We start from the raw sequence: 20,471 nt of genomic DNA, 5'->3' as shown, positions 1-20,471 counted from the left end.
TGTAGGGGAGAAGCTGTAGTGAAGAGGGTTTGTTTTGGGCACTAGCCACTTCCTTTCTCTGATCTTATCTCCTCTAATAGCTCTTCTGTCCAGACCCCACAGCTTTCTGAATGTTCAAAGCTGCCAAATATAATAACATTATATGATAAAGATGATGGGCTTCCCGGTGCCTCAGATGGTAAAGAATCTGCCTGCAGTGCGGGAGACCCAGGTTCGATCCCTGGGTCAGGAAGATCCCCTGGAGAAGGGAATGGCTACCTACCCACTGCAGTGTTCTTGCTTGGAGAATTCCATGGACAGAGGAACCTGGTGGGCTTCAGTCCATGGGGTCACTGAGCGACTAACACTTTCATAAAAGTGATAGTAGTCACCTAATAAATGTCTGTGGAATGAGTGAGTGAAGACTTCATTGGGGCAGCCATTCTTATTTACATTTTATGGATATGGAAGCTGAGCTGCAGGAAATTAAACAATTGCCAGTGCTTACACTAGTTGCAGAACGAAGTTTTAGTTTGTTTCTGATTTACTCCAAACCTGAGCCTTCCCACCTCATTCTATAGCTTTCCATATCATTCGTTCTCACTAAAGCTTCAGCATAAAACTTTCTTTCCTCTACTCCTTTTCCTCCTCCTTTTGGGTCTTTATCAAATTTTTTCAACCCTCAGTTTGCTGAGTGAGCTCTCCTTAGAATCAAGAAGAAAGTAAACTGGGTGAACAAAATCCTACGAACAGAGGAATGACCAGTGTCAATAACCATAGTAGCTACAACTAACTCTACTTTTTTTTTTTTCTTGGCCATGCTGCATGGCCTGTGTGATCTTAGTTTCCTGACCAGGGATTGAACCCACACCCCCTGCATTGGAAGTGTGGAGTCTTAGCCCCTGGACAGCCAGAGAAGTCCCCTAACCCAGTACTTATTATGCGCCATTTAATCCTCACAATGGCCCTGTGGTACAGGTATTTTCCTCTTTGTTTTATAGTTGAGAAAATGAGATTGGGCTTGGAATTAATCCATGGTCTCTCTGGTTATAAGTCATACATCCCAGAAACTGCTTTCTACGTTTTAAAAGATTATTCTAGTTACTTTCAAAACCCCTTCAGTAGAAGAACTGACTAGCAAAATAGGTAAGGAAAAGAGCATTCCAACAACATTCCATGGAATTCTCCAGGCAAGATTACTAGAGTGGGTTGCCATTTCCTTCTCCAGGGTATTTTCCCAACCCAGGGATTGAACCCGGGTCTCCTGCATTGCAGGCAGATTCTTTACCAACTGAGCCACCAGGGAAGCCCTTTCCAACGACATGGAAAGGTTTTTAAATTAGATTGGATCAGAGTTTCATAATTCTTGGCCACACTATAGAACACTCTGGAGAATTTCCAAGAAATACCTTGACCCCAGCACACATCAAGTAAATTATAATTTTTTCCATTAGTGTCCAGAAGATATATATATTTTTAAGCCTTTTAGGTGATCCCAGTGTCCAGCCAGGGTGGAGAATGACATTGCCCCTGTAGATAGGTGAGAGGGTAGACTAGGTAGACTAGGCGTAAATTGTTCTCATATCACCATGTAAGATCACAGCGTTCGCATGTGTGGGTGCTCAGCCAATGTGTGTAGACTGACTGACTGAAACCTGGAAAGAGCTTTGAAATCTGGAAAGTTAAGGCAATGCACAAAGTTCAGGTTAAGTATAGAGATACATTTATAAATGTGTATCTTTAGTCACAAGTAGAAAGGACTTAAAATTATGCCTAAATTGTGTTAGTTGGGCAAGTCAGAATTTTCTGCCAACTATTTAATTATGCCACTATTTATAAAATATATCTTCACCTTAGTTGTGACATCATGCACACCTTCCACAGTTCCAAATGTTTTGTGGCTGGAGAAAGGCCACTGATGTGGCACAGTGCCTCGCAGTTGTTGCTGTTTCCTTCCCGTCCCTTCTCTTGTCTGCTTATCTTTCCTCTTCCCTTCTTATCTCTTCTTTTCCGTACTCAGCAGAGAAATTTGAAGGATACTAACAGAGCTGAGAGTGTTAATTTTTTAGATTAAAAAATGAGTCAATATGTTTTTGCCTCTGCCACCCCCCACCTCTCTGCCTCACCCCCTCTTTTCAATCAACATAATTATAAAGTCAAGAAGAAAGAGTTGATTATAGATTTTGGTTCCCTGATGCCCAACAACAACAACAAAAAAAACAATAGCAACAGCAATCAAACAGAGGTTTCATATCCCATTTTATTTGTTTAAATTCTGCCTCTTTCCAAAAAGTATTTGAAGTCACACAGAATACAGTAACATTGCAGAAAATTAGTAACATCTGAAAAGAGAAGTTAAGATCTTAGAAAAGAGGAGATAGCAATATGATAACCATATGAGCTTAGCAGAATTTTCTGAATGAGGAAGAGTTTTACCCTGCAGTTCCTGATAGTCAGGGCCAGAAGTAGCTGTAGTTAGCAGAAAAGAGGAAGTGTGTATCGATTACTCAGGGATGGTAAAGAAACTTCTGCCCTGTGAGCTCATAGGGGACTTTGAGTGTCTTGATAGCTGCCGCCTTGGCTACAGAGTCACAACAAACTCCAAAGTAGTTTCGGTATTACTGTTTGTTGTAGCTGAAGACAACGTTAAAGCCAAGCTCAGTGAATCTGATATTGATTTGAGCTGATCTTCATAACATACACATTTTGTCTTCTTTTATTATTAAACATTTTCTCCATTGCTTTCCTTTAGAACACTAAGTCACAGTATAAATGGATGAGTTGTGTTTTTGACCTACTACATGATTTTTTCTCAGTTCACCATTTACTAATAGAGAAAATTTAACTTATTTTTAGTTACTTGGGATCCCTCAAAGGCCCTATCTTGTTTTGATTTCCATTTCCCATTTGGTGACACATTTTTTTTTTTTTCAATTTAAAAACCTTTTTATTTATTTGGTTGTATCAGGTCTTAGTTGTGGTGCATGGGCCTGGTTGCCCCATGGCATGTGGGATCTTAGTTCCCCAGGGATCAGACCAGCATCCCCTGCATTGAAGGTGAACTCTTTATCACTGGGCCACCTGGGAAGTCCCAGTGATACTTGTTAGAGGAGAGGCTGACGGAGTATGTAGTTACTCTGGAAAGTGACAGGCCAGGGCTCATGTATGTTGATGTTGTTGGGTGTGGCCAAGGAACACTTTTGCTCTTATGACTCTGTAGCTGCAAAAGTAATGAGCAGTTCAGAGCAACTTAGAATGTCACAGTGGCTGGTATGGATACAGGCAAGAGTGCTCTGCTTCTTTCAGCGAAATAAGCAAGGCAGAGACCTACCTTCCCACTCTGAATCCCACATTGGGCAAGTTCTTTCTGCTTAGAGTCTTCTGCTAGTGTTGTCTAGTCCTCAGAAGTAATGATTAGAATCTGAACTAAATGGAGAAGGCGATTTTTACCAGGCAAAAGCTGTTTGTGTAAACTTGGATTTCAGTTGTCTTTTTTCATTTCTCTGTTGGCAGCAAACATTAATGCTTGAGGACACGCTGCCACTCATTTCTGGGAAGCACCAAATATTTGGTTTTTATCTGCATTCAGACTGAGTCAGTTTCAAGTTGTTTCTGTAGATATTAAAACATAAATATTTAGATAAAACAAGTTTATAAATTATGTAATTTACTCCATCATCTGTGGAACTATGAATTTTTTTCCTAGGGTAGATTGAAAAATTTATTGAACACTTACTTTGTAAAAGGCATTATAATAAGTAATTAGTGCAAAGTTGGGGGATACATTATAAATAATAGACATGGAGATAGCCCAGTGTAGGCTTCCCGTCTAGTTAAGTGAAAATGTTAAATCAGTGAAATTATTTTAAAGTAGAATATTTTTGAGATACAGAATTGTTCATTGCAGTAAAAGTTGAACATGAATATATTTGGGGCACCTTAGGAAAAAAAGTGTACTGAAGTTAGTTAGGTTCAGAATAGGTAGATTTTAAAACAAGTATTAAAAGAGACAATCAACATGGGTTGGTGGAGGTGACTGAGTTACAAAGAAGTAAGATTAGGATTATACTTTGAAAGTTGTGTTTTCTGGAAACTTCCTGAGATGAACTTGTCTGATAATAATTTTTACTACAATATTAAAATAGAATCCTTAAAATTAAAATAAATTATTTTTATATGTGGGCAAGGCTCTGGTGAATGATTTTATGCTTAAAATACAGACATTATGAAATAGTCCTTAAAATGACAGTATGAGGAGTTATCTGCCTTCAAAACCCAGGGCAAAACTGCCTTAATTGCAAAACTGCCACATTTTTTGAAAAGTGCTTATTGTGATCTTTCCCCATTTTAATTTTGTTTAATTTTATACTGTATTATTTTCAGAGGCAAAATCAGTGAAGGCTTGGACAATTTGAAACGTGTTAGTCCCGTAGGAGAGACATACATCCATGAAGGACTAAAGCTAGTAAGTTCTTTTATACTTATAAGTATGGGAAAGAAGGTTTCCTTACTCTGTAATAAAATAAATTATAACTCCCTAGTAAAACTGGAAGATGCCATTACATGTTTACCTTAAAATTTAAAAAAAAATTCTTTTAGTTGTTCTAGGGATAAGACTGATAGAATTTACCATGGTGATAAAAGAAGTTTGGATGACAGTTTGCCTTTTAAGGAATTTTCCATTTTCTCTGTGACTATATTCAGAGAACCACATTTTCTCTGTGGTTATAGTCAGTCAAGGCTAAAAACCTTTATCATTTACACCCAATAGTAATTACTCTATAATGTGAATATATGTATATTTCAAATTAAAGTAGTTAATATAAAATACCCTGTTTTAAAGAAAGAAGAAAGAAAGTGAAGTCGTTCAGTCATGTCTGACTCTTTGCGACCCCATGGTCTGTAGCATACCAGGCTCCTCTGTCCATGGGATTTTCCAGGCAAGAGTACTGGAGTGGGTTGCTATTTCCTTCTCCAAGGGATCCTCCCAACCCAGGGATCCAGCCCAGGTCTCCCACATTGCAGGCAGACGCTTTACTGCCTGAGCCGTCAGGGAAGCCCTACCCTGTTTTAAAAGCCAGTTTGATTTTGCCAGACTTAAAATTCAGCTTGATGGAACATGCTGGTTAAAAGTTAAGATTATCTTGTGAGTTGGACAATTTTTCTTCATTTTCAGGCAAATGAGCAAATTGAGAAAGAAAGAGGCTTAAAAACCTCCAGTATCATAATTGCTCTGACAGATGGTAAGTTGGACGGTCTGGTGCCATCATATGCAGAGAAAGAGGTGAGTATTGAACGGAAACTGCTCTTTACACCCCAGTGTATTTTGCTGTATGTCTCTGTATGTGTAGCCTGATGTGTGAATCATTCACCTGTCTCCCTCTCTCTGTCCCTCTCTCTTTCTCTCAATAGGCAAAGATATCCAGGTCACTTGGGGCTAGAGTTTACTGTGTTGGTGTCCTTGACTTTGAACAAGCTCAAGTAAGTACAGCAGATCTGCAGCCTTGAATCTAAATCACGTAATAGTCTTAAGCAGAGTTGATCAGATTTTTAAATAACGACTTGCATGCATGCTTCCTTGGTGGCTCCATGGTAAAGAATCTGCCAGGAATGTGGGAGACCCAGGTTTGATTCCTGGGTTGGGAAGATCCCCTGAAGAAGAAAATGGCTACCCACTCCAGTATTCTTGCCTGGAGAATCCCATGGACAGAAGAGCCTGGCAAGCCACAGCCCACAGGGTCACAAAGAGTCAGACATGACTGAATGACCAACACTTTCATGCATGCTAAGTTGTTTCAGTTGGGTCTGATTCTTTGTAGCCCTGTGGACTAAAGCCTGCCAGGCTCCTCTGTCCATGGGATTCTCCAGGCAAGAATACTGGAGTGGGTTGCCATGCCCTCCTCCAGGGGATCTTCCTGACCCAAACCTGTGTCTCTTATTATGTCTTCTGCATTGACAGGTGGGTTCTTTACCACTAGTGCCCCCTGAGAAGCAGAGTGTTAGTTACTCGTGGGGTCTGACTCTTTGCAAACCTGTGGACCGTAGCCTGCCAGATTCCTCTATCCATGGAATTCTTCAGGCAAGAATATTGAATTGGGTTGCCATTCTGTTCTCTAGGGGGATCTTCCCAAATCCAGGGATCAAACCTGGGTCCCCTGAATTGCAGCAGAATTCTTTATCATCTGAGCAACCACGGAAACCCAATTAATTGTTGAAGATTTTCTGTAAAAATGGCCCCCTGTCTCGAACTCTGTGTTAGTAATGTCTGATTTTGATAGGTTTCATTACCTAACTAAACTGAAGACAAAACTCTGTTTTTCTTGAACATTAATAAAATAATATGCATGCTCCTCTTTAATCAGCTGACAAGGTTATCATGACAAGTCTTGTTTAGATGTTTTGGTTTGATTGAAAACTTGACTTGTAGGAGCTTAGGATTTGGGAAGTCTGTTGGAAAAATCTTTAAAGAATTTCCTTAAAAAAATGTTTTTTTCATGAAGTTTACAGGGTTTATGTATTAAATTTTTTTTTCCCACTCACAAAATGTTTTTACATTTAAATGTCTGGTTGAGTGTGAGTGAAGTTTCTGTGTCTCATAACATTTACAGCTAGTAGAGCTCTGCGCTGTTTTGAAATTGCAACTTAAGGCCAGTTGTAAAGGGGCTGTGCCTGATCTTAGTTCATTTTGTTGTGATGCGTTTAGAGTACACCAGTTACTCCAGTCAGTTCCTGACAAGGAATTAATCCTCTGGTGTAAGTTTTCAGATGAATGTAACTAACAAGTAAGGAAGAGTATAAAAGGTTGTATGTCTCAGTCACCTCTCAGTGAACTTTTTCTCCTTTTTTAAAGCTCGAAAGAATCGCTGATTCCAAGGAGCAAGTTTTCCCTGTCAAAGGTGGATTTCAAGCTCTTAAAGGAATAATTAATTCTGTGAGTATTTCTTTGGGGGTAGGAAAGGCTCATCATTTTAGACATATTTTAAATTAAAAGACTTTTTAAAATTTATTTTGTTTGGGGATGTAGCTGATTCACAGTATTATGATAGTTTCAGGTGAACACTGAAGGGACTCAGCCATATATATACATGTATCCATTCTCCCTCAATCTCCCCTCTCATCCAGGCTGCCACATAACACTGAGCTGTGTTATACATACAGTAGGTCCTCACTGGTTATCCGTTTTAAATATAGCAGTGTATAGATATCAATCCCAACCTTCTTTACCATCCCTTCTCATTCTTTTCTCTGGCAAAAAGTTGTCCCCATAAGTTTCTCTAAATCACAGATCCTCTGAATCTATGAGTCTCTTTCTGTTTTATAAGTTCATTTGTGTGATTTCTTTTTAGATTCCACATATAAGGGACACCTCTTAGATATATTTTAAACTATAGGAAGTAATCTTGTTATCTTGAAGAGAGAATTTAAGAAGGAAATTTGTTGAGTATTTTACCTGCAGGGAAATTCTAGAGATCTGGATTTTGTTTGTAAGTGAGATTTGGAATTAACTCTTACAAATTGAGCACTGTGAGCCTGGGTTTGTGATTTCAAGTTTAAGATTGTCATCACCAGTCTCAGAGCGACCTTTGAGCATGGAGTTCCTCACCGAGTCGCTATCTTGAAAGTTTTATAGGCTTTATAGAAGTACAAAATAAAAATTTGAATTGGAATGTGTGATTGCTTCCTGTTCCAAATATGGGTATTTCTTAGCTTTCAGTCAGGCAACTCGAACCGGTGGCAGAGTATTTGACTGCGGTTGTTGTTCTTTCCATTTTAATGATTAATAGTTTCACTGGAGCTCATAATATTTCTGTTTGGAATTCAGTTGAGCTGTCTCTGGTGATTGTTAGAATCCGGGCCATCCTAAACAGGGGACGGGGAAGTGGAGTGATGAAATGCAAAGCAAAACTCCTGGGCTTTCACAGCTGAGGTTTATGTTTCGTTTTACTGCCTTTTGCTAGAAGCACTAGGAACAGTTGCTATTAAGTATTTATGATATTTTGGTAAACAACATCCTAAAATGGAAGTGAATAATATATATATTCTCTAAGCCAAAGCTTTTCCTTTAATCTTTGGATATTTATTGAAGGGAAAAAAAAATCTGTTTTTTTTCTGACATTTGGTTTTGGCATTTAAAATTTCTTTTTAAAGATCATGTTTTTTTCAGAAACATAGGGTGAGATTTTTTTTTTTTTTAATTTGTTTTTGGTAGCATGTAGGCTTTTTTCCCTCATGATAAATGGGGCTTTTCAGGGAAAACATGCAATTTATTTCTATCACATATACGAATGGCCAGTGGACAGGCCAAACCTAAGTGCAGAATGGAACAGAGTTCCATTTAGGAACTCCATTTAGGAGTTTTACATATGTATTTCGTTTCAGGAAAAAATTTCAATGTAAAATTAGTAAATATTTTTAGAGATGGATTCAAGATACATATTGCACAACTGTGATTTGTTTTAAAATACAGGATAATGTATTGACAATGCAAAAGGGAGGATAGTTTGACCCTGTAAAAAAAGTGTGCTGTGCTGTGGTTAGTCGCTCAGTCGTGTCTGATTCTTTGTGACCCCATGGACTGTAGCCTGCCAGGCTCCTCTGCCATGGGAATTCTCCAGGCAAGAATACTGGAGTGGGTTGCCATAACCTTCTCCAGGGGATCTTCCCAACTCAGGGATGGAACCCTCATCTCCTGCATTGCAGGCAGATTCTTTACCGTCTGATCCACGAGGGGAGCCCAAGAATATTGGAGTGTGTACCTCCACTCCCTTCTGCAGGGGAACTTCCTGACCCAGGATCGAACCGGTGTCTCCTGCATTGCAGGCGGATTCTTTACCAACTTAGCTACCAGGGAAGCAAGTGAAAAAAAGTGTATTGTATTTTAAATAGAATTTTATTATACTTGGGAATTTTCAGTTATTTTTATAATTATACTGTGAAGGAGAGAAGACCTCTGTGGGTTTAGCCCCTTTGGAATTATTTTCTATCATCAGAGGATTAATTCAAAATTCTCCTGGTGATTAATTGGCATCTGAAAACTCTCTTTTTGTGGGTTATGACTACAGATTTCTCCTTCAGGAAATTTAGTTGTTGATTATTGGGGGAGATAAAGTTGTTGTTATTTAATTATTCAGTTTCATTTTTAAAATTTGTATTAAGGAAACTTTAGAATGGGGTTCTCCAGCCAGGAATACTGGAGTCAGTTGCCATGATTATGTTCTTTGCAGTCAAAGATGAGAAGTTTTATATAGTCAGCAAAAACAAACCTGGATCTGACTGTGGCTCAGATCCTGAGCTCCTTATTGAAAAATTCAGGCTTAAATCAAAGAAGGTAGGGAAAACCTTTAGGCCATTCAGATATGACCTAAATCAAATCCCTATGATTATCTAGTGCAAGTGACAGATAGATTCAAAGGATTACATCTGGTAGATAGAGTGCCTGAAAAGCTATGGACGGAGGTTCATAGCATTGTACAGGAGACTGAGCCAAATCCAAGAGAAAACAAAGCAAAGAAATGTAAGAAGGCATTGTGGTTGTCTGGGGAGACTTTACAAATTGCTGAAGAAAGAAGAGAAGTGAAAGGCAAAGGAGAAAGGGAAAGGTATACCTAACTGAATACAGAGTTCCAGAGAATAGAAAGGAGAGATAAGAAGGCCTTCTTGAATGAAGAATGCAAAGAAATAGAGGAAAACAATAGAATGGGAAAGACTAGAGATCTCTTCAAGAGAATTGGAGATATCAAGGGAATATTTCATATAAGGATGGACATGATAAAGGACAGAAATGGTAAGGACCTAACAGAAGCAGAAGAGATTAAGAAGAGATGGCAAGAATACACAGAACTATGTACAAGAAAGGTCTTCAGGACCCAGAAGGTCTCACTCACCTAGAGCCAGACATCCTGGAGTGTGAAGTCAGGTGGGCTTTAGGAAACATTACTATGAACAAAGCTAGTGGAGGTGATGGAATTCTGACTGAGCTATTTCACGTTCTAAAAGATGATGCTGTTAAAATGTGGCACTCAATAGGTCAGCAAATTAGGAAAACTCAGCAGTGGCCACAAGACTGGAAAAGATCAGTTTTTCTTCCAATCCCAAAGAAGGACAATGCCAAAGAATGATCAGATTACCATCCAGTTGTGCTCATTTCACATGTCATCAAGGTGATGCTCAAAATCCCTCAAGCTAGGCTTCAACAGTTTGTGAACCAAGAACTTTCTGATATAAAAGCTGAGTTTAGTAAAGGCAGAGGAACCAGAGATCAAATTGCCAACATTTGTTGGATCATGGAGAAAGCAAGGGAATTCCAGAAAAACATCTGCTTCTGCTTCATTGAGTACACTGAAGCCTTTGACTGTGTGGATTGCAACAAACTGTGGAAAATTCTTAAAGAGATGGGAGTACCAGACAACCTTACCTGTCTTCTGAGAAACCTGTATGCGACTCAAGAAGCAACAGTTAGGAACAGAAATGGAACAAAGGACCGGTTCCAAATTGGGAAAAGAGTATGTCAAGGCTGTATATTGTCACCCTGCTTATTTAACTTATATGCAGAGTCCATTTTGCTTAATGTTGGGCTGGATGAATCACAAGCTGGAATCCAGATTGCTGAGAGAAATATTAACAACCTCAGATATGCAGATGATACCACTCTAGTGGCAGAAAGTAAAGAGCAATTAAAGAGGCTCCTGATGAGGTTGAAAGAGAAGAGTGAAAAAGTTGGCTTGAAACTCAGCGAAGAGTTTCAGAATACTAAGATTGTGACATCTGGTCCCACCGTGTGTGCAGGTGCGTGCGTGCTAAGTTGCTTTAGTCTTGTCTGACTCTTTGTGACCCTGTGGAGTGTAGCCTGCCAGGCTCCTCTGTCCATGGGATTTTCCAGGCAACAATACTGGAGTGGGCTGCCATTTCCTTCTCCAAGAGATCTTCCTGACCCAGGGATCGAACCTGTGCCTCTTAGGTCTTCTGCATTGACAGTTGGGTTCTTTTACAACTAGTACCACCTGGAAAACCCCCTGGTCCCATTGCTTCATGGCAAATAGAAGGGGAAAAAGTGGAAGCAATGACAGGTTTTATTTTCTTGGGTTCTAGAATCACAATGGACAATGACTGCAGCCATGAAATTAGAAGATGCTTGCTCCTTGCATGGAAAGATTTGACAAACCTAGACAGCATATTAAAAAGCAGACATCAATTTGCTGACAAAGGTGCATATGGTTAAAGCTATGGTTTTTCCAGTAATCATGTATGGATGTGAGAGTTGGACCATAAAGAAGGCTGAGCACTGAAGAATTGATGCTTTCAAATAGTGGTGCTAGAGAAGACTCTTGAGAGTCCCTTGGACTGCAAGAAGATCAAACCACTCAGTTCTAAAGGATATCAACCCTGAATATTCATTGGAAAGACTGATGCTGAAGCTGAAGCTCCAGTACTTTGGCCACCTGATGGGAAGAGCCAACTCATTGGAAAATACCGAAAATACTGAGAAAGATCAAAGGCAAAAGGAGAAGAGGATGGCAGAAGATGAGATGGTTAGATAACATCACCAACTCAGTGGACATGAATTTGAGCAAACTCTGGGAGACAGTGGAAGACAGAGGAGCCTGGTGTGTTACAGTCCATCGGGTTGCAAAGAGTCGGACATGACTTAGTAACTGAACAACAACAAAGTTAAAAGACTTAGCTTGAAGTTAGAAAAATTTGGGTTATTTTAGCCACCAATCATGAATGAAGCCTTTTATGTTTCATCTGGAGGGAGCTGATGGGTATAGTTATTATTTCATTATAGTTAAACTTCAGCTATTTAGTCACAAAAGGAGGAGTAAGTGATCCTCAGGGAAGTCAACCTCTGGGGAAACCTTGGTGGTGACTTGGCAGAGGAGGCACGTGGACACAGAGCATTGCAATCAAAATTGCTCACACTAATAGTTGAGATTTTTATCATCATGATGGTAACTTAGGATTTATGTCCATTTTGTAGAAATTTAAAGCAATTCAAGTACTTTTTCTCTCTTCAAGGCAGAGACTGCACCACCTCTGGTGATACACAAAAGCTGTATATCGGCCTCAAATTTGAATTACCCTTTATATTTAGAATATCATCTTATCTTTAAAAATTGTATATGGTATTTAAAACAAATATAGTGTATCTATTTCAGGGGATAGAGCAGAGAGAAGAGAATTTCTGTCTGTTCTTTATGGTTTACCAAACTAATGGATTACACTCTACTGTGGAATGTTTTACACAAAGCTAAGCAGGAGGCATGAGAGATGTGGGTTCAATCCCTGGGTAGGGAAGATCCCTTGGAGGAGGAAATGGCAACCCACTCCAGTATTCTTACCTGAAGAATCCCATGGTCAGAGGAGCCTGGTGGGCTACAGTCCATGGGGTGGCAAGGAGTCAGACATGACTGAGTCACTAACACTAAGCAAATGGAAGAAATCATAAAATTTAAATTTTTTAAATGTTTGGTACACTGAAGGCAGAATATTTGTGAAATGGATTGATAATTTATTTTTCCTGTAGAATTTATTTAAGTCCATCTGGCCTTATTAATTGTCAGTATATTAATTTCCATGACGTTCATCTTTAAGTGAGAAAAATTGATAACATGAATTTCTTGTGTATTTTGTCCTCCTTCCCCTGCCCACCAAAATTCAGTGACCTAATTGGTCTGGTCCCCTCATTGTGTAAGATATCACCTTTTGTTAACACATAGTTTGTTTATAATCAACTTCTTAATCAGCAAGGATAGGAGTTTAATTTTGGAGTCTTTCTTCATTATAGTTTTTTTTATTTGTCTATAATTTTTAATGTGAAATTTATATACAGTGTAACAAAACAGTTGCATGAAATGAACTACACAGATCTTTATTATGCATTCAGTGAGTTCTGACAAAGGCATGTACTTATGTTCAAACACCCAATCAAGATATAGAACATTTCTTTCACCCTAGAAAGTTCCTTCATGGTTTCTCTTAGTCCATCTTTGCCCTCTCCCTCTCCACCCCAGAGGCAGCTGCTGTTCTGATTTTTTTGCAGCAGAGTTTAATTAAACCTGTTGTAGAACTTCATATAAATGAAATCATATAGTGTATATTCTTCTATATAAGGCTCCTTTCACTTAGCAGAGTATTTCTGAGATTCATCTGCCCGTTATTTGTACTTGCAGTTTGTTACTTTTTATTCCATTGTATGACTATAGCACAGTTCTCCTATTGATAGACACCTATTTGGGGGTATTGTGAATAAAGCTGCTGATAACATTCATGTAGAATTCTTCTTGCTTCTGCTTTTATTTTTCTCAGGTAAATACCTAGGAGTGAAGTTTCTGGCCTGCCTATAGGGTAGGCATATGTTTAGTTGTGTAATGTGCACATAAAAAGAATTTTTTTTTTAACATCATTAGTCATCAAGGAAATGTAGTTAAAAATCATAAGAAGATACCACTACATTCCCACCAAAATGGATAAAATTTAAAAGACTGACAACACAAATGTTGGTGAGGATGTAGAACAACAGGAAGTTTCATGTATTATTGGAGCGACTCCAACAATTTAATCACTCTGGAAAAAGTTCTAATGGTTTCATTATAGTTTTTCTAAAAAGAAGAAACACAGTAGTAGTTATAACTTTTATAACCTCAAAAACAAGGAACTTAAAAGGCCTTTGTTATGAACATATTAACAAATAACAAATTTTCTAAAATTTATTTGATTCAGAAAATCATTTTAATGTTCTATTTTAATTTGGAGGGAAATGTATCATCAAAATTTTTAGATTTCTATCCAGGGAAATGATGTATAACATTTTTTTTTTTTTGCATAGCATTTTTAATACCATTGGTTTAACCTCCACTCTTAATTAGCATATATGAAGGTTTAGAATTCATTATCTCAAGGTGGTACTAGTGAAAAACTTTTTCTCTTTTTCACCCTTCTTCTCCTAAAACCTAATGTATTCTTTTATTTATTTACTTAGTGATCTCTTTATATTAGGGCATTGTGTTAAGCTTGGAAGAGAGGACACAGACTTAAATAAGACAAATTCTCTGTTCTAAAGGGGCTGGAGAGTGACAATTCAGGTTTTGGATTATGGTGGCGCCCTCCAAGAATTACAAAGTATGAGAATTTGGAAAAGGAAAATTTCAGTGAGTCATCCTGTGTGATAAAAGTAATTCTGTAATGCAGTTTGTGGTGAAATGCCAATATGATTAAAGTTGACAGGAGGGTGGAATAAGTTGGGTTATATAAAGTCATGGGAGGCTTATTATGGTGGGATCTGAACTGCACTCTGACAATTAGAATAGATTAATTAGAAATAAAGAACACAGAACCTCAGAAATAGCTTAGGCTGAGTGGCTGAAGCACGGGAGAGTTTGGCCTGGATTGTGAAGTGATGTGAGGGATAAACATTGATAGGTAGGCTGGGCCCAGATTATGGAGACTGTCCAATGCTTGGATGGTGAATTGGCACTTTTTGTGTGAATAATTGAGGAACCATGGAAAATTCATTTAGAGCCTGAAATTTATAAGAAAGCAGTAGAAATTCAGGTAGGATATTCCTGTGCTAATATATGGGATGATTCGGAAGATGAACAGCTGTATTATAAGTCTCTTGCAGTAGTGCTTGTGAGACGTGGTGTCAGGAAACCCAATATAGTGAAGACAAAATGAGACTAGAAATAGGAAGACCTGAGAACGAGTTCTAGTTCGGCCGGTGTCTACCCATGTGACCTTGTGTGTGCTATAATGTAATCTTTCTCAGTTTTAAAATTCTCATTAGTCAAATGAGGATAATGATATCTATGTCATTGGGTCGTTTTGTGAATTACACGAGATAATGATTAAGAATATCTAACTCAGAAGCGCTTGATTTTAAAACGTGATAGGAAGCTAGGAATGGCAAGAAGCTAGGACCATGTAGGATGGGGTTATTGATCCTTCTCTAGGGCAGATTGTCAGTATTCTAAGTGATCAATGACTTTAGATCTAAAGAGGGGTGATATTAGATGTGCAAGGATCAAATCTAGCAAGGGATCAAAACATCAAGGACTTCTAGATTGTGTAGCTACCCAAAGTCAAGATCTAACTGTGCCTTAGTTCTAAGTTCTCAGGATTCAGGTCTCGGGTTTCCCGGGTGGCGCTATGGGCAAAGAACCTGCCTGCCAGTGCAGGAATTGCAAGAAACATGGGTTTGATCCCTGGGTTGGGAAGATTCCCTGGCGTAGGAGATGGCACCCCATTCCAGGCTTCCCAGGTGGTGCTTCCCAGTGGTAAGGAACTCACCTGTCAGTGCAGGAGAGACAGGAGACTCGGGTTTGATCCCTGGGTTGGGAAGATCTGCTGGAGGAGGGCATGGCAACTCACTCCAGTATTCATGCCTGGAGAATCCCCTGGACTGAGGAGCCTGGTGGGCTATAAGTCCATAGGGTCGCAAAGGGTCAGACATGACTGAAGCAGCTCAGCATAGCCACTGTTCTTGCCTGGGAAATCCCATGGACAGAGGAGCCTAGCAGGCTAAACAGTCCATGGGGTTGCAAAGAATCAGACATGACTCCAGGGAACAGCTGAAAAAGTAGATTCAGAATTCCCGTGGCAAAAGCTATGTAGAACTTCAAGATTCTCCATCCTTGTCGGGGAACTCGGTACTAATTAGTGATTCAGAGTAGAAACCTTACTTTGTTAGGGGGAAACCACACCCCAGTGTATCATAGGTCTTTAGGGCTTATTTTAGGCACTGGGATTCTAGGTCTTTCCCAATCAAACTAGGTCAAGGATGTCAACGGAAGTGCTAATAGATTCACTGTCCTGGTCAGAACTACGTCAGGAACAAGGTGGGGCTGGACCACTAGGTGTAAAACTGTTGGCTCTTTCTGAGCCAGGCTCTGAAGACTCCAGTGAATGTTACCTGGCAATTAGTTGCTGCTGTTAAAATTGTGATGGCAGTGAAACTGGAAATAAAATGGTAAATGTGGGAAGCTTTAAAAAATTAATAGAACCTAGGAGCTCAGTGGATATAGGATGAAAAGGACAGAGGGGGGAGTCAAATACAACTTCCACTCCTGATAATGTGGCTGAGTATCTAGAAGCATTGAAAGTGAAAATTGTTTTCACAGAAGGGTCAGAGTGTTAGAGGACAGAGTGAAATTGGGCCTGGGAGGAAATCCCAGTGGGGAATGTCACTGAGGAAAGTGGAAATCCAGAGAAATGTTCAGGCCAGGAAACTGTAGACTTGAGTCATTCTCCATCCTCTTGATCTTTCTCCTCTCCCACTGTCCGCAGACACAAGGCTTTTATTCTGTTTTCCACTTTAGATTAACTTTAAAATCTTAGAGTGTTACATACTTATTTTTGGTTTCTTGGAAAGGCAATTATAGGACTTTTATTTGAAGATGAAATTCTATTCAAGCCAGGATGGGTCAGACTAGCCTGTGGGTACCACATGCTTTCCAATGCAGTGTTTCGTTATGCAGTGCTGGGGAAGAGAACACTGAACATAGAACAAAACCGTGATTAGTGAGTAATAGGGGAGGAATAAAAAGCAAAATAATCTGGGCAAAACCTCCCTCCCTTTTTTTTTAACCCTCTAAAAACAAGGCCCTGAGATGTTAGTTTGCAGTTGGTTCCACAAATTTTTTTGATACAGTACCTCAGAAAGTATTAAGCAAAAGAGATGAATTAGTTGTGGAGCTGGCTTTATAAATAACACCTGATCCAGAAGAATTAAGAACACTACGTCCTAGGTGATGGCAGCAAATGCTAAAAGTCCCTAAGTACGTAATGGGAAAATAAGAGAGCCTAAACAGGAAGAGCATGGTCACTCAGACATGTAGAAAATTTAAATGAAACTGTAATAGACTGTTTATAAAGGGAAAAAAGTGCAATATACATTTCAAAAGGTAACTTCATTCATAGTGCTGGGAGTGTAAGCTTCATTTGACCTTTGGAGCTAAGTTGTTTTTCTCAGCCATATCTGTTGTTGTTATTATTTTTAAAAAGTATCTAAGAAAGATGTCTAAACTATGTTTGAATGGAATGAGAAAACATTGCAAAGTCATTTTCTCTACAGGAAAATCATTTTCATAGAAGAGGATACCTAATAAATTACTGGAAAAGACTTTAGCTTAAATACTTTTGGCAGGTTCTGCTACAGATGTTGACTGCTTAGTTGTGGGGATCTCTACTTATAAAATCATGGCTGGATGAAAAACCTAAAGTCTGAGCTAACTATGAGGATATCTTCATAGGAAAACAACCTGAACTGGTGCAACTTACTCAAAATTGGAAGTCAGTTTCTAGGACTCCCTTTAAAAAGGGACAGGCTGTAATGTAGGCCCACTGTATGTCAGATTCTCCTGGGCTTCGGTTTATCCAAGAATCATTAGTATTAAATGTAGATGAGGTGTCTCTTTTCATAACATCCTTCACATTAACGATAGAAAGGTTTGGACTGTATTTCCCTCTGCCTCCTTTTTTTTTTTTTACCCAACTCTAATACAGTGTTAGGTAAGTAGACACTGCTCAATTCCCATTTATCAGTGAATGAATAAATAAAATCTATGCTCCTTGAAAATATTTTTATAATATAGTTATGGTGTATTTAAGCATCAGAAAAATCAACTCATCTTTTTTTTTAACCAGAAAATACTTTATTTTGAATTGACTTTTGATTCTACATTACTTTATTTCATCCTTTTGTTTACATTCCACTGTATTAAGACTTTTGGTTACAACTGACAAAAACCAAGTGTATACTAGCTTAAGGGAAAGGAAAAGAAAGTTATTGGCTTATCTAACTCACTGGTAGTCCAGAGGAGGAAATTACCCCAGGTGCAGTTGGATCCAGGGTACCAACCCACTCTTAAGGTCTTCTCCCTTTCTAAGTTTTGCCTATGATTCTGTTTGCCTCTGGAGAAGGCAATGACACCCCACTCCATTACTCTTGCCTGGAAAATCCCATGGACGAAGGAGCCTGGTGGGCTGCAGTCTGTGGGGTCGCTCAGGGTCGGACAAGACTGAGTGACTTCGCTTTCACTTTTCCCTTTCATGCATTGGAGAAGGCAATGGCAACCCACTCCAGTGCTCTTGCCTGGAGAATCCCAGGGACGGGGGAGCCTGGTGGGCTGCGGTCTATGGGGTCACACAGAGTCGGACACGACTGAAGTGAGGCAGCAGCAGCAGCTGTTTGCCTCATTCCATGCTTGCTCTGTTGATCATCAGAGGCAAGTTAATTGCCAAAGGTTTCAGCTTACATGGGCGTCAAGTAGCAAGCCCATTGTCTCAGCATTAGTATATTCTATCCCAGTTAAGGACTCTGGTTGACTCAGCTGGGTCAAGTGCTCATTCTTATAACAAATACATAGTCAACAGACATATTTGGACCAGCCTGAGTAACATGCTCACTGATATGGTGGAAGGTTGGGAACAAGGTGGAGAAAGAGAAGGTACCATGATTGATAGCCTCACCAGAACCACGTGGAGTAAACAATTTTCCCAGGAGGAAGGCAACACTGTTTATAGACATGTAAAGATGAAAAAATGTTAAGGATAGGGAAGAAAAATCAATAGCTACGAGAGTCTACTATATTAAAATATATTCAAAATATTTTAAACATATTCTAATAAGGTACTTCATTTCTTCCTAATTCCAATTAACTAAAAATTACAAATAGAAAGTTCACTTTAAAATATTCATTTAATTTACTGAAATTTTATAATCTTGACATCTTTTGTTCAATGGTCTATTTGTATTTGCATGATACTTTTGCTTAATATTATTCTTTCCTTTTTCATTATTTGGTGGGGATTGTAGTATAAAGAAATCAAATCCACTTTTGATAAATAATTACAACTTTGTGATATTTTGTGAGAAAACGCCAGTGGTGGTATTAGGTTGCATCGCCAAAGTTAAGTGTCAAATGTTTATTTTTTAACGTTAATCTTTTGGGCTACAAAAGAAGATAAACTTTTAGAGGCTCACTTGTTTGTGAAAGTAAATTCGGTTAAGTAGGACATTGAAAAGGGGGATAAAATGGTAAGATTTATGATTAAATGTACCATCAGTGTAAATCCCGTAATTTTAATGCACTTTTAATGTAAAGTCTATTGTTCATCCATTAAGAAAGCACTAAATGATTATTCTGAGTTTGTGCTGTGAACAAAAGAAAAAAAAGGAGAGGCATATAAATTTTTGTTTTGTATCACAATCCAGTTTGGGGCATATTTTTATGTTATAGTGAGAAAGGAAGACCTGCTAATATGATTTGTTATGAAAATTGCGATTATAACAGGAGGAAGAACTTTAAAATGTCATTTCAGTATTTTGTTTCACAATTTGTGATATGGGCATAATTTTACTAACATTATACTCAGAACTGCTCATCTGTTATGTTTGGAGCAGACAAGAGTAGAAGGCAATGATTGTAACTTACATTCTTCCCTAGATTTATTAGAGTAGAAGTTTGTTTAGAATTTATCACTTGTGCTTATATTACTCAAAGGGAGAAAGAATCCATATTTAGAAATGGGTCATGCTGTATTGAGCAACTGGCGTTTTGAAGCTCCAAGCATTAAAAAAAAACAAACACAACCAAACATGTGACTACAAGTTATAATTGTTTTCATTGAATCATTACCTCTTAAAGAAAAATATATTTGGTAGGATGTTTTAAAGCTAGAGAGAAAAAAAAAAATTGCATCTAAATATTAAAAGGTAAAAAGCAAACAAAAAAAGATTGTGAGAAACATCTTTCCATTCGTTTTAGTTGCTTATTTTGTGTACATGTGTAGTTAATTACTAAAGCTTTATTTTTGGGGGAACTTTTTTTGGGAACTAATGTTCTTCAGTTATTTTTCCTTATGAGATTTAAACTTGGAATCCTTCATATTTGGGATGAACGCCTGTTGTGCTTAAAGACTCTCAGTGAGTCAGAAAAAAATAGATTATATATTTCAGACCTTTTTATTATCCTTACTGATACTTTCTGGCATGCTGTATGTCATGCAAATTAACAGTTTCTATTTGTTAAGGATACACTGAGGGTACTCGTAAATTATCTATAATGTTCTGTTGTATGTGATGTTATTTACTCAAAGTCAGTATTAGAAAGTTATTGATAGAATGAATATTTTGAATTTTGAATAACATTGAAAATGTTGGAGATGTTTGGGTAGCATATAGAATTTAAGAGTTTGAAGAAATAATCCAGTTTGGGGGAAAAATCTTTTTATTTAGAACTGACCTTTAAAAAGGATGTCACAGAGGAAACCATTCAATGGGATTTAATGTCATTTTTCTCTTCCACATATCCTATCTAAAATTAACCCTCTTTTTAAAAGAAGGTGCATATCTTAAATTTGTTTCTTTTTTGTATTTGGCTCAGTGCCTTATTAGTGCCATTGGTTACCACAATTTGAACTATACAAATACGTTTTCCTTTCCTTGTGTGTGACCAAAGATGTGATTTGAAAAGCTCTTTAATTTTAAATATGTT

General features: G+C 38.2%; 1 protein-coding gene across 1 annotated transcript in view; it reads left to right on the top strand.

The window, feature by feature from the left end:
- The window catches only part of ANTXR2 (ANTXR cell adhesion molecule 2), a 166,476-nt gene that overhangs the window by 18,063 nt on the left and 127,942 nt on the right, over positions 1-20,471 (top strand). Inside the window, exons 4-7 of the mRNA XM_043448471.1 lie at positions 4,363-4,444; positions 5,156-5,263; positions 5,392-5,460; positions 6,830-6,910. Of these exons, the coding sequence (XP_043304406.1) occupies positions 4,363-4,444; positions 5,156-5,263; positions 5,392-5,460; positions 6,830-6,910 (340 nt within the window). The remainder of the gene's footprint in view (positions 1-4,362; positions 4,445-5,155; positions 5,264-5,391; positions 5,461-6,829; positions 6,911-20,471) is intronic.

This window comes from Cervus canadensis, chromosome 26 (genome assembly GCF_019320065.1).
Source record: "Cervus canadensis isolate Bull #8, Minnesota chromosome 26, ASM1932006v1, whole genome shotgun sequence".
Classification (NCBI taxonomy): Eukaryota; Metazoa; Chordata; class Mammalia; order Artiodactyla; family Cervidae; genus Cervus; species Cervus canadensis.
This window is presented reverse-complemented; position numbering and strand designations above follow the sequence as displayed.